This window comes from Homalodisca vitripennis, chromosome 6 (assembly GCF_021130785.1).
Source record: "Homalodisca vitripennis isolate AUS2020 chromosome 6, UT_GWSS_2.1, whole genome shotgun sequence".
Lineage (NCBI taxonomy): Eukaryota > Metazoa > Arthropoda > Insecta > Hemiptera > Cicadellidae > Homalodisca > Homalodisca vitripennis.
Window position 1 is genome coordinate 145,787,501 of NC_060212.1, and position 12,855 is coordinate 145,800,355.

At 22.1% G+C, this 12,855-nt stretch overlaps 1 protein-coding gene across 1 annotated transcript in view; it reads left to right on the forward strand.

The window, feature by feature from the left end:
* The window catches only part of LOC124365591 (general transcription factor 3C polypeptide 5), a 39,762-nt gene extending 28,530 nt beyond the window's left edge, over window positions 1-11,232 (forward strand). Inside the window, 6 exon segments of the mRNA XM_046821584.1 lie at window positions 8,410-8,499; window positions 8,501-8,518; window positions 8,520-8,622; window positions 9,469-9,674; window positions 10,200-10,374; window positions 10,966-11,232. Of these exon segments, the coding sequence (XP_046677540.1) occupies window positions 8,410-8,499; window positions 8,501-8,518; window positions 8,520-8,622; window positions 9,469-9,674; window positions 10,200-10,374; window positions 10,966-11,078 (705 nt within the window). The 3' untranslated portion in view covers window positions 11,079-11,232.
* The last annotated feature ends 1,623 nt before the right edge of the window (window positions 11,233-12,855 follow it).

Consider the following 12,855-nt stretch of genomic DNA (forward strand, 5'->3'; position numbering starts at 1 on the left):
TTTGGGGGTTCCCAAAAATTTTTTTAATAAAAAAAAAAAACCCCCTTTTAAAAAAATTTTTTAAAAAAAAATTTTTTTTTTTTTAAAATTTTAAAAAAATTTTTAAAATTTTAAAAAATTTTAAAAAAAAATTTTTTTTTTTTAATTTTTTAAAAAAAACCCCCCAATTTTTAAAATTTTTTTTTTAAAAAAAAAAAAAAATTTTTTTTAAAAAAATTTTTTAAAAAAATTTTTGGGGAAATTTTAAAAATTTTTTTTTTTTGGTTATTTTTAATTTCCCTTTTTAAAAAGGGGTTTTTTTTTTGGGGGGGGTTTTTTTTTTTGGGAAATTTTTTTTTTTTAAAAAAAAAAAAAAAAATTTTTTTTTTAATTTAAAAAAAAATTGGGTTTTTTTTTAAAAAAAAAAAAAAAATAAAAATTTTAAAAAATTTTCCCCTTTTAAAAAAAAAATCATTAAAAAAATTTTTTTTTTTTTTAAAAATTTTTTTTTTTTTTTTTTTAATTTTTTTTCCTTTTTTTTTTTTTAAAAAATTTTTTAAAAAAATTTTTTTTTTTTTAAAAAATTTTTAAAATTTTTTTTTAATTTGGGGAAAATTTTTTTTTTTTGGGGTTTTTTTTTTTAAAAAATTTTTTTTTAAAAAGTTAAAAAAAATTTTTTTTTTTAATTTTAAAATTTTTTTTTTCCCGGGGCCAAAAAAATTTTTTTTTTTTAAAAAAAAAAATTTTTAAAATTTTTAAAAAAAAAAAAATTTTTTTAAAAAAAAAGATTTTTTTTAAAAAAAATTCCCCCCTTTTTTTTGGGGGTTTTTTTTTTTTCCCCCCCTTTTTTTTTTGGGCCTTTTTCCGTTTTTTCCCCCCTTTAAAACCAAACCCCCCTTTAAAAAAAAAAAATTTTTTTGGGTTTTTTTTTAACCCCCCAAAATTTTTTTTTTTTTATTGGGTTTTTAAAAAAAAAATTTTTTAAAAAAAAGGGAAAAAACCCCCCCCTTTTAAAAAAAATTAAAAGGGGGGGGGGGGTTTTTTTTTTTTTTTTTCCCGGGGTTTAAAAATTTTTTTTTTTTTTTTAAAAAATTTTTTCCCCCAAAAAAAAAAAAAAAAAAAAAATTTCCAAAAAATTTTTTTTTTTTTAAAAAAAAAAAATTTTTTTTTTTTTCCCCCCCCCAAAAAAAAAAAAATTTTTTTTTTTTTTTTTTAAAAAAAAACCCCTTAAAAAAAATTTAAAAAATTTTTTTTTTAAAAGGGGGAAAATTTTTTTTTTGGGGTTTTTTCCAAAAACTTTAAAAAAAAGGGGGGGCCCCGGGAAAAAAAAAAATTTATTTTAAAAAAAAATCAAAAATTTTTTTTTTGGGGGTTTTTTAAAGGGTTTTTTTTTTATTTTTAAAATTTTTTTTTTTTTAAAAAAAATTTTTTTGGGGTTTTTTTTGGAATTTTTTTTTTTTAAAATTTTTTAAAAAAAATTTTTTTTTAATTTTTTTTTAAATTTTTTTTGGGGTTTTTTTTTGGGGTTTTTTTTCCCTTTTAAAAATTTTTAAAATGGAAATTTTAAATTTTTTCCTTTTAAAAAAATTTTTTTTTTTAAAATCAAATTAATTTTTTTCAATTAAAAAAGGGTTTTTTTTTAAAAAAAATTTTTTTTTTTAAAAAAAAAATTTTTTTTTTTGGGGGTTTTTTTTGGGAAAAGTGGGGAAAACCCCCCCCCCCTTTTTTCCCCCCCAAAAAACCCCCCCCCCAAAAAAAATTTTTTTTTTTTTTTAAAAAATTTTAAAAAAATTTTTTTGGGGGGGGGTTTTTTTTTAAAAAAAAAAAAATTTTTTTTTTTTTTAAAAAAAATTTTTTTTTAAAAAAAAAACCCCAAAAAAAATTTTTTAAAAATTTTGGGGGGGGAAAAAAAAAAAAATTTTTTTGGGTTTTTTTTAAAAAAAAAAAAAACCCTTTTTTAAAAAAAAGGAAAAAAAAACACTTTAAAATTAAATTTTAAAATTTTAAAAAAAATTTTTTTAAAAAATTTGGTTTAAACAAAAAAAAAAAAATTTTTTTTAAAATTTTTTAAAAAAATTTGGGGAAATTTTTTTTTTTTAAAAAAAAAAGGAAAAAAAAATTAAAAAAGGGGGGAAAAAAAAAATTTTTTTGGGGGTTTTTTTTTGGAAAAAAAAAATTTTAAAATTTTAATTTTGGAAAAAATTTTTTTAAAATTTTTTTTTTTTTTTTTGGGGGGGGTTTTTTTAAAATTTTTTTCCGGGGTTTTTTTAAAAAAAAACCTTAATTTTCCGGGGTGGTTTAAAAAAAATTTTTTTTTTTTTAAAAAATTTTTTTTTTCCCTTTTTAAAAAAAAAAAAAATTTTTTAAAAAAAATTTTTGGGGAAAAAATTTTTGGGAAAAAAAATTTTTTTTTTAAAAAAAAAAATTTTTTTTTTTTAAAAAAAAAAAATTTTTGGGGGGAAAAAAAAAAATAAAAATTTAAAAAAATTTTTTTTTTTTTTTGGGGGGGGGGGGGAAAAAAAAAAAAAAAATTTTTTTTAAATCCTTTGAAAAGGGGGAAAAAAAAAGTTTAAAAAATTTTAAAATTTTTAAAAAAACCCCCTTTTTTTTGGTTTTAAAAAAATTTTTCCCCCCTTTTGGGGGGAAAAAAAAGGGTTTCCTTTTAAAAAAAGAAATTTTAATTTTTTCCCTTTTTTTTTTAAAAAAAAAATTTTTTAAAAATTTTAAAAAAATTTTTTTTAATTTTAAAAAAAAAGGGATTAAAAATTTTTTTTTTAAAATTTTTTTTTTTAAAAAAAAAAAAAAAATTGGGGGTTTTTTTTGGAAAAAAATAATTTTTTTTTTCCCCCCCCTTTTTTTTAAAATTTTTAAAAAAAAAGGTTTTTAAAAAAAAAAAAAAAATTTTTAAAAAAAAAAAAAATTTTTGGAATTTTTTATTTTTTTTTTTTAAAAAAAAAAAAAAAATTAAAAAAATTTAAAAAATTTTAAAATTTTTTTTTTTTTAAAAAAAAAAAAATCCCCTTTTTTTTTTGGGGGTTTTTTTTTTAAAAAAAAGGAAAAAGGGGAAAAATTTTTTGGGAAAAAATTTTTTAAAAAAAAATTTTTTTTAAAAAAATTTTTAAAAAAAAACCCCCTTTTTTGTTAAAAAAAAAAAAAAAAAATTTTTTTAAAAAATTTTTTTTTTTTTTTTGGGGGGGAAAAATTTTTAAAAATTTTTTCCCCTTTTTTTATTTTTTTTAAAAAAACAAAAATTTTTTTTTGGAAAAAAAAAAAATTGGGGGTTTTTTTTTTAAAAAAAATTTTTTTTTTTTTTAAAAATTTTTTTAAAAAAAACAAATTTTTAAAAAAAAAGGTTTTTAAAAAAAAATTTTTAAAGAAAAATTTTTCAAAAAAATTTTTTCCCCCTTTTAAAAAAAAAATAAATGAAACCCTTTTTTTTTAAAAAAAAAAAAAAAAAAATTTTTTTGTTTTTTTAAAAAAAAAAACCAAAAAAAAAAAAAATTTAAAAAAGGGGAAAAAAAAAAATTTTTTTTTTTTTTTGGGGTTTAAAAAATTTTTTAAAAAAAATTTTAAAAAAAAAAAAAGGGGGCCCCAAAAAAATAATTAAAAAAATTTTTTCCCGGGGGGAAAATTTTTTTAAAAGGGGAAAAAAAAGGGGGGGAGGTTTTTTAAAAAAATTTTTTTAAAAAAAAAAATTTGGGGGAAAAAAAAAAATTTAAAATAAAAAAATTTTTTTTTTTTTTTTTTTTTAAATTTTTTAAAAAAAAAAAAAAAATTTTTTTTTTTTTTTTTGTTTAAAAAATGTTTTTTTTTGGGGTGTTTTTTTTTTTTTTAAAAATTTAAAAATTTTTTTCAATTTAATTTTTCCCCTTTTGGGGTTTTTTTTTTTAAAAAAAAAAACCCAAAAAAACCCCAAAGGGCCCCCCCCCGGGGTTTTTTAAAAAAAAAAAAAAAATTAAAAAAAAAAAATTTTTTTTTAAAACCTTAAAAATTTTTTTTTTAAGCAATTTTTTTTTAAACAAAAAATTTTTTTTTTTTAAAATTCAATTTTTTTTTTAAAAAATTAAAAATTTTTTTCCTTTTTTTAAAGGGAAAAAATTTTAAATTTTTTTTTTTTGTTTTAAAAAAATTTTTTTAAAATTTTCATTAAAAAAATTTTTTTTTTTAATTTTGGGTTTTTTTTTTTTTTTTTTAAACCCCCCCAAAAAAAAAAAAATTTTTTGGTTTTTTTGGGCCTTTTTAAATTTTTTTTTTTTTTTTTTGAAAAAAAAAAAAATAAAAAAAATTTTTTTTTTTGGAAAAAAATTTTTTTACTTTAAAAATTTTTTTTTAAATTTTTAAAAAAAAAATTTTTTTAAAAAACAAATCCTTTTTTTTTTTTAAAAAATTTTTTTTATTTAAACTTTGGGTTTTTTAAAAAACCTTTTTTTTTTTTAAAAATTTTTTTTTTTTTTGAATTTTAAAAAAAAAAAAAACCAAAAAAATTTTTTAAAAAACAAAAAAATTTTTTTTTAAAAAAAAATTTTTAAAAAAAATTTTTTTTTTTTGGGGTTTTTTTTTTTTAAAAATTTTTTTTTTTTGGGCCCTTTTTTTTCCAAATTTTTTTTGGGAAAAAAAAAAAAATTTTTTTTTTTTTTTAAAAAATTTTTTTTTTTTTTTAAAACCCTTTTTTTTTTAAAAAAACCCAAAAAAAACAGTCAAAATTTTTTTATTTTTAAAAAACCAAAAATTTTTTTTAAAAAAAAATTTTTAAATTTTTTTTTAAAAAAAATTTTACCTTTTTTCAAAAATTTTTTTAAAAAAAAACCCCCCCCCCTTTTTTTTTTTTTTAAAATTTTTTCCGGGAAAAAAAAATTTTTTTTTTTTTTCTTTTTAAAAATTTTTTTTTTTTTAAAATAAAAAAAAAATTTTTTTTTGGGGAAAAAAAAAAATTTTTTTAAAAATTTTTTTTTTCCCCCCAAAAAACCCAAAATTTTTGGGGAAAAAAAAAATAACAAAGGGAAAAATTTTTTTTATTTTTTAAAAAAAATTTTTTTTTCCCGGTTTTAAAAAAATTTTTTTTTTAAAAAAAAATTTTTTTTTTTTTTCCCAAAAAAATTTTTTTCAAAACTTTTTAAAATTTAATTTTTTTTTTTTTGGGGTTTTTTTAAAAAATTTTTTTTTTCCTTTTCCCCAAAAAAAAATAAAATTTTTTTTTTTTAAAAAATTTAAAAATTTTAAAAATTTTTAAATTTTTTTTTTTTTTAAAATTTTTTTTTTAAAAACCCTAAAAAAAAAAAAAAAAAAATTTTTTTTTAAAAAAAAAATTTTTTTTTCCCCAAAAAAAAAAATTTTTTTAAAAAAAATTTTTTTTAAAATTTTTTTTTTTTAAAAGGGGGAAAAAAAAAATTTTTTGGGGAAAAAAAAAAAAAATTAATTTTTAAAAAAAAAAAAATTTTTTTTTTTTTTTAAAAAAAAAAAGGGGTTTTTTTTTTTTTAAAATTTTTTAAAAAAATTTAAAATTTTTAAAATTTTTTTTTTTTTTTTTTTCCAAATTTTTTTTTTTTTTTTTTAAAAAAAAAAAAGTACCAAAAAATTTTTTTTTTTTATTTGTTTTCCCCCCAAAAATTTTTTTTTTTTTTTTTTTTGGGAAAAGGGGGGGGAAAAAAAAAAACCCTTTAAAAAACCCCCCGCGGGTTTTTTTTAAAAAAAAAAATTTTTTAAAAAAAAGGGGCCAAAAACTTTGGGGGGGGGCCCCCCCTTTTTTTCTTTTTTCCTTTTAAAACCCCTTTAAAAAAATTTAACCCCCTGGATTTAAAATTTTTAAAAAATTTTTTAAAAAAACCCGGGGGGGTTTTAAGGAAAAAAAAAAAGGGGGGGGGTTTTTTTTTAAATTTTTTAAAAAACCCTTTTTTTAAAATTTTAAAAATTTTGGGGAAAAAAATTTTAATTTAAAAAATGTTAAAAAATTAAATTGTTTAAAAAAAAATTTTTAAATTTTTTGGTTTTTTTTTTAAAAAAAAGGGTTTTTAAAATTTTTAAAAATTTTTTTTTTAGCTTTCCCAAAAAAAATTTTTTTTTTTTTTAATTTTGGTTTTAAATTTTTATTTTTTTAAAAATTTTAAAATTTTTTAAAAATTTTTTTTTTTTGGGGGGGTTTAAAAAAAAATTTTTTTTTGGGGGGAAAAAATTTTTTTTAAAAAAAAAAAATTTTTTTTTTTTTTGGGGGTTTTTTTTTTTTTAAGGGAAAAAATTTTTTTTAAAATTTTTTTTAAATTTAATTTTGTTAAAAATTTTAGGGGGTTTTTTTTTTTATTTTTTTTTTTTTTTGTTTTAAAATTTTTTAAAAAAAAAAAGGAAAAGGGTTTTCCCCCTTTTTTTTCCCCAAAAATTTTTTTGGGGAAAAGGGGGTTTTTTTAAAAAAAAAATTTTTTTTAAAAAAACCCCCCTTTTAAAAATTTTAAAATTTTTTCAAAAAAGGGGGTTTTTTTAAAAAAGGAAAAAACCTTTAAAATTTTTTAAAAAAACCCCAAAAAAAAAAAATTTTTTAAAAAGTTTTTTTCCCCCTTTTTTTTTTTTTTTTTTTTTTTTAAAAAAAGGGGTTTAAAATTTTTTTAAAAAAAAAAATTTAAATTTGGGGGGGAAAAAAAAACCTTTTTAAAAATTTTTTTAAAAAATTTTTTAAAAAAAAAGGGTTTTTTTAAAAAAATTAATTTAAAATTTTTTTTTTTTTTAAAAAAAAAAGGGGGGAAAAAAAGGGGAAACCTTTTTTTTTTTTAAAATTTTTTTTTTTTTTTTAAAAAAAAAAAAAAAACAAAACAAAAAAAGGGTTTTTTTTTTAAATTTTTTTAAAAAAAGGATTTTGGGAAATTTTCCCCCGGGGGAAAAAAAATTTTAAATTTTTTTTTTTTTTTTTTTAAAAAAAAACCCCCGGGGTTTTAAAAAATTTTTTTAAAAAATTATTTTAAAAAAAAAAATTCCCTTTTTTTTTTTTTTTTAAAATTTTTTAAATTTTTTTTAAAAAAATTTCCCTTAAAAAAATTTTTAAAAAAAATTTTTTTTTTTTTAAAAAAAAAAAAAAAAAAAATTTAAAGTTGGGTTTAAAAAAATTTTTTTTAAAAACCTTTGGGGGTTTTAAAAAAATTTTTTAAAAAAAAAAAAATTTTTTTTTAAAAAAAAAAATTTTTTTTTTTTTAAAAAAATTTTTTTTAAACAAAAAAAAATTTTTAATTTAAAAAAATTTTTTTTTAAAAAAAAAAAAAAAATTTAAAAAAAATTTTTTTGGGGGTTTTAAAATTTTAAATTTTAAAAAAAAGGAAAAAAATTTAAAACCCCCTTTTAAAAAAAATTTCCCTTTTTTTTTTGGGGAAAAAAATTTTTTTTTTAATTCCCCCCCTTTTTTTTCTGGTTTAGTAGATGTGCTAAAGGAGCTTTGTCTTCCTACTCGATCTTACTGGGGTAGACTAGGTTTTCTATAGAATTGTATACATACAAGGAATGTAAGTGGTAAAAGTATGTGTAAGAATACCTTTATGTCTTTTTTTTAATTAGATACCCATGTTTGCTTAGTTTGGAGTGTGTAATTAATTAATCATATGTACTAGAACAACAAAAAGGGATTATTTTTTATTGATTCTATTGATTGAAGTATTGACATTGGGAAATTCTTCAGGACGTGAAAATGGAGTATGAGCTATTATCGTGTGATTGATTTTCACTTATAGGTTGTTTTAAGGGCTCATTTTCATGTGCTACATGCTTAGTAAGCCTGGGAATCTTTACTAAAAACATCCATGATTCAAATTAAAAATATATCAACATTTATTCTAGCATTTCTACACAAATTTATTATTTGATAACAATATCAAAATATCTCATTGTCTTAATTTTTTAATGAAAAATATGTAAATCATAATCTATTACATGAATCTTACCAAATATTTTTATATTGATGTGGTTTTATTTAATATCTCCATTAGGTCCAAGACTTTGAAATTATAGGTTGATTTTCAGTACTTCCACTTTTAAAAACATGCATTGTGGTTTAAAAATATCTAAAAAAATCTCATTGTTACAGACCCTGAGTAACAGTTAATGATAATTTTAAGCATAAATGCAATGCATCTCATTAAAAATGCAAGTAGGATTCAACATGCTCGTTTATAGCTTATATATTTTTTAGGGAATTATAATAAGATGAAATGCTTATTTAAGTTTATTTTATATCAGTTATGTCCTGTCCAATGTATTAAAATTAAATAAAACTTATCGTATATAACGTTTAAGACAAATTTTACTTATAAAGAAATTATTAAACTGATTTTTAATTAAAACTGGTGTTTTATTATTAATGGTACGGCTGGAATAAAGGTGGTAAAATATACAGTATTACTCGGTTTCACAGTTTTAAGTTATTGAACAAATTAGGTAACAATCTGATAATTGTTGCAGCATTTTGCAGAGCGACCAATTTGGTCTAAGGTAGCATTGATGTGTGTGACCGGCTACTCCAGTGAACAGATGAAGTTCCTACTGCCAGCCCGTCGCATACTATTTTGTAAACCGGCCCCTTCCGCATAATGTGGGTCCGAATCGGCTACGACCCCCGCAAACACCCTGCAGCTCGCATCTACCAGTCCATTGACTATCGAATCCGGGTGCAAGGTAACATATTCAATTTGCAACAATGCCTTCTTGAAAGAAGGCATTGTTGCAAATAAAATTGAAATTAATGAGTAGTACTATTGATTACAAGACATTAATTTGTATGGTAGAAGTTAAAAATACTATGATAGATCTTTAATAAATTAACAGTTAAAATAAATGTTGTGACAAGTGATAATAGTGATCTTCAAAGAAAGAGCTTGTTACTTTTTCACTGTTTTTGTCAAAAGAGACCAAAAATTTACATGTTTAACAGTGACCATTACATTGATTCCAGTAAGCAATTGCCTTACAAATCACTTTATTGAAACTCTTATCAATCTGAATTTAAAAAAAATTCTATTATTTTTCTAAAAATCCCATAACAATGAAAAACAGCTTTTGGTTTGATGTGAGATTTTTGGATTGAAGATCAAACAAATTTTGTTAGCTTTTTTTATAAGCAACAGATTATGTTATTTATCATCCTTGATTTGTTTGGCTTGATGTAAAACTAACATTTATAGCTCATCAACTAAATTTTAGTCAGTTAGATAAATAAGTGTTGGTGTATAAGTGTTCTATTCAATTAGAACTTATTAAAAGTTAGTGTCTTCTAAATCAATTGATTCTATTGACAAAAATTGGTGCTTAGAAATATACAATATACTATAAATCTAAATTCTCTTGGTAAAAATTAATGGAAATCAGAATGCATTTCATGCCTTTTGGAAAGTAAAATTTAAGATTGAGTATTGCTATATGAATAGTCCAGTGACCTAATTAGTCGTGAAGTAAATAATTCTTTAGATATATTGAAAACATTTAAAATGTATGGCTTCTAGTAATAAATGCAATTTTTCAAAGGCGGAACACAAAGTTATGTGAAGGCTAAGCGGAGTTATACACAGTACTTGTTGCCGTACAAGTCGACCCCATCCAGCAGACCCAAGACTGCCATCCTGTCCCAGCAAGCAGAGGAGAAACCTGTGGAACCTGATAGCGGACTTACGGAGAACCACTACATCTTCCGGCCCGGGATGATTCCCCCTTCCAGGCAGATGTTCTATCAGGTATAACAATAATTCTTTAGATGTTTACCTTGAGTTCAGCCTGTGAATGTTTTTTTTAAGCATATACTCTTATGACAATGGACTATTTAAGTTGGTCCAACTTTTGCATTTGGGAGGCCATATTTTTGAAATCAACGCTAACTACAATGGTTGAACTCAGATTTTATTTAGTTTATCTTATTCTAAATTCAGTTTGCGTGATTAGCTTTATTGTAGCATTATATTTTCTTCATAAGTTGTTCTAAAAGCAGAAAAGTATTGCTGAACAGAAATAATTTTTCATCTAATTTAGTTTTGAATTATTGAATCTTAATGCCGAAATTAGTTGTTTTTTTCTGTGTACCCTCTCCTCCTATATGGAAATCTTAATATCATTTTATTTTGTACCCAACCAAGATATTTTATAGATATTTATCATTTAAAAGGATCTTTTGCATTAATTTATAAAAATGTTTAAGATCAAATCCTGAATGAATAAAATATATTACATTATGTAATCTTTGTTGTTGTTTCGTCTGTGTTCAGCTGTGTGACATCAAAGTGCCGGAGATAGAGCTAATGGTGGAGCGTTTGCCGAGGATACAACCGGGAGTCAAATGCCATGAAAGGCTTGGCTGGCTGCCTGCAGGGTTTGCCGAGCAGTGTCGTGACATCATTAACAATTTGGTTGTCGAGCAGATCAAGATTGTCAGGGAGAACAGTGAGTTTACTGTAATTTACTATAGAAAAACCATTGAACTTTTCTTTAAAACCTCAAAAACAATACATATTTGTTATAGATAAATTTCCTACTATTTGCCTTTTCTGGCTTTTTAATAAAGATTATATTTTAATAACATGTGGAAACACATATTTTTTTTTTCCCTACATCGAGTAAAAAATATTTAGACCATAATAAAATAAGAAATTATTTGTTCATTGAGATTTATGTAGCATTGTCTTGTTCTATACAAAAAACTATAACACATATTTATATAAGTTATATCTTCTTTCATTAATTTTAGAATATGAGTATAAAACTGTGTACATTTTAGAATTTTCTAATTGACACTCCTATGATTCATTCATCAACAACAAAGGGCTCCCCGTCATGAGTGTAATCGAAGAGTGATTGTGGCCCATTATAACATAGAAGGATTTTTCAAACACACATTGCTAAAATTAAACGCACTAAAACTGTTTGAAATCTACTGAAACATAATTGTATTAAATATAAATTCATCTGTATACATAATGACATACACTAAAAAGAATGCTGTTTGGAATTAACATTTCATTAAATTATTTTCAGATTCACAGCCTGGCACAAGTGAGGAATTTTCCGAGTACCTTGAGGAGGAGCAAGACAATGAAGACACCGAGGAAAACGATGATGAAGATTGGGAGGATTATGATGACAGCTGAGCCTCAACCTCTTGGACCATGGAGAAGCAGGAGAATGATAACAAGGAAAACGATGAAGAAGATTCGGATGACTAATGGCAATTAAGACTCATCCTTCATCCTGTTGTACTCTGGGCTGTGATTTGAAAATATATTTTTATCATTCTTGTTTTAATAACTTAATTGTTTAAACTCCTCAAGACCATACTTTATTGGGTTTTAATTGAATGAAAGATTACATAGACTTAATTTTAAATTCAGGTTTTATTAATAGGGCTGAAAGTTAAGGATTGTTACTAGTTGATAGGAAAATCTTGTAGGGTCCATTGATTGAAAGAACATATATAAAAGTACACATTATTCACATGATTAGAAATTCTGCTATTGCATTGCAATCTTTTTCAAACAGTAGAAGAGCATTTTTAGAAACCTACCTTCTTTGTTTTAACGAAAACACCCATTTTTCGATCCCTAAGATTTTGGAGAGGTAGGGATCATTTTTTAAAGATTTTCAAATGTAACAGTACGTGGAGAGCCCCAAGGCGCGTGGGAATAGGAGGTGGGCCGGACAGGCGGAGCGTGGTGGGGGTAGGGTATGCGTGACGTAGCTGCAGTCCTCGTGGCGCGGGTAGCTGGCCTTGAGCAGTAGATGAACAGTCAGTTACACGAGTGTTGGTAGTGTGTCTATAGTGTGTCGGTGAAGGTATGTACTTACATGTTTCTAATTCATGTGTGAATAGTGTGAAATTAAGTAGTGTGTTTATAGTGTGTCGGTAGCGGGACTGTGTCAGTGAACGTATGTACCTACTTACATGTTTTCTAATTCATGTGTGAATAGTGTGAAATTAATAGTGAAATGCCGGGAATGCGGTGTGCTGTTGCTATATGCAACAATTCATACTTCAAAATCAAAGAAAGGCTCGATGGTGTTTCTTATTTCGCTTTCCTAAAGACGAAAGAGTTAGGAACATTTGGATACAGCGGTGTAAAAGAAAAGATGAATTTAACCCTGATACTTCGTGTGTTTGCTCAGATCATTTCAAGACTGACGATTTTATAAGGAACATTCGTGGTGAAATCATGGGAAGTAAAAAGAAATTAATTAAAAAAGATGTTATGCCATCAATAAAATTAATGCCTCTGGAAAGCGAGAAGAAGGTTGAAAGAAAGGATCGGCTGAAAGAACGAGAAACCAAAGAAATGATTAAAAGTATTCTTGAAAAATCGCAAAGTGTGGATGAAACTAATGATAATATATTGGGAGAATCAGGCAGACCCATTATTAACACAGGTACCGAGGAAAATATTGACTACAAATTAGAATACTTTAAAATGAAAGAAGCTTTGGAAAAGTGTAAGAATGAACAGTATGAAAAGAACGTCAAACTGGAGCAAGATTATAAAAACCTGAAAAATGAATTCACCCAGACCGTCTCAAAAGAAGTTCATCACATACTTAGTGGTGTGTTTTCTAAAACACAGATTGAGTTAATTCTTAATAAGAAGAAAAAGGTAAAGGCATGGAGCTGTGAAGATATAACAAACGCGTTTACTATAAGATACCTGAGTAAGAGATGCTACATTCATCTAAGAAATAAGATGGGTGTTCCTCTACCAAGTATATCAACATTAAAAGAATGGGCGTCAAAACTTAGCGTACACAGTGGAGTACTCGATGGTGTACTTAAATTGATGGAAGTAGCCTCAGTGACAATGAATACCCTGGAGAAGCTAGTTGTACTTCAGTTTGACGAAATGAAAGTCATGTCGATTTTTGAATATGATTCAGTCGCTGATA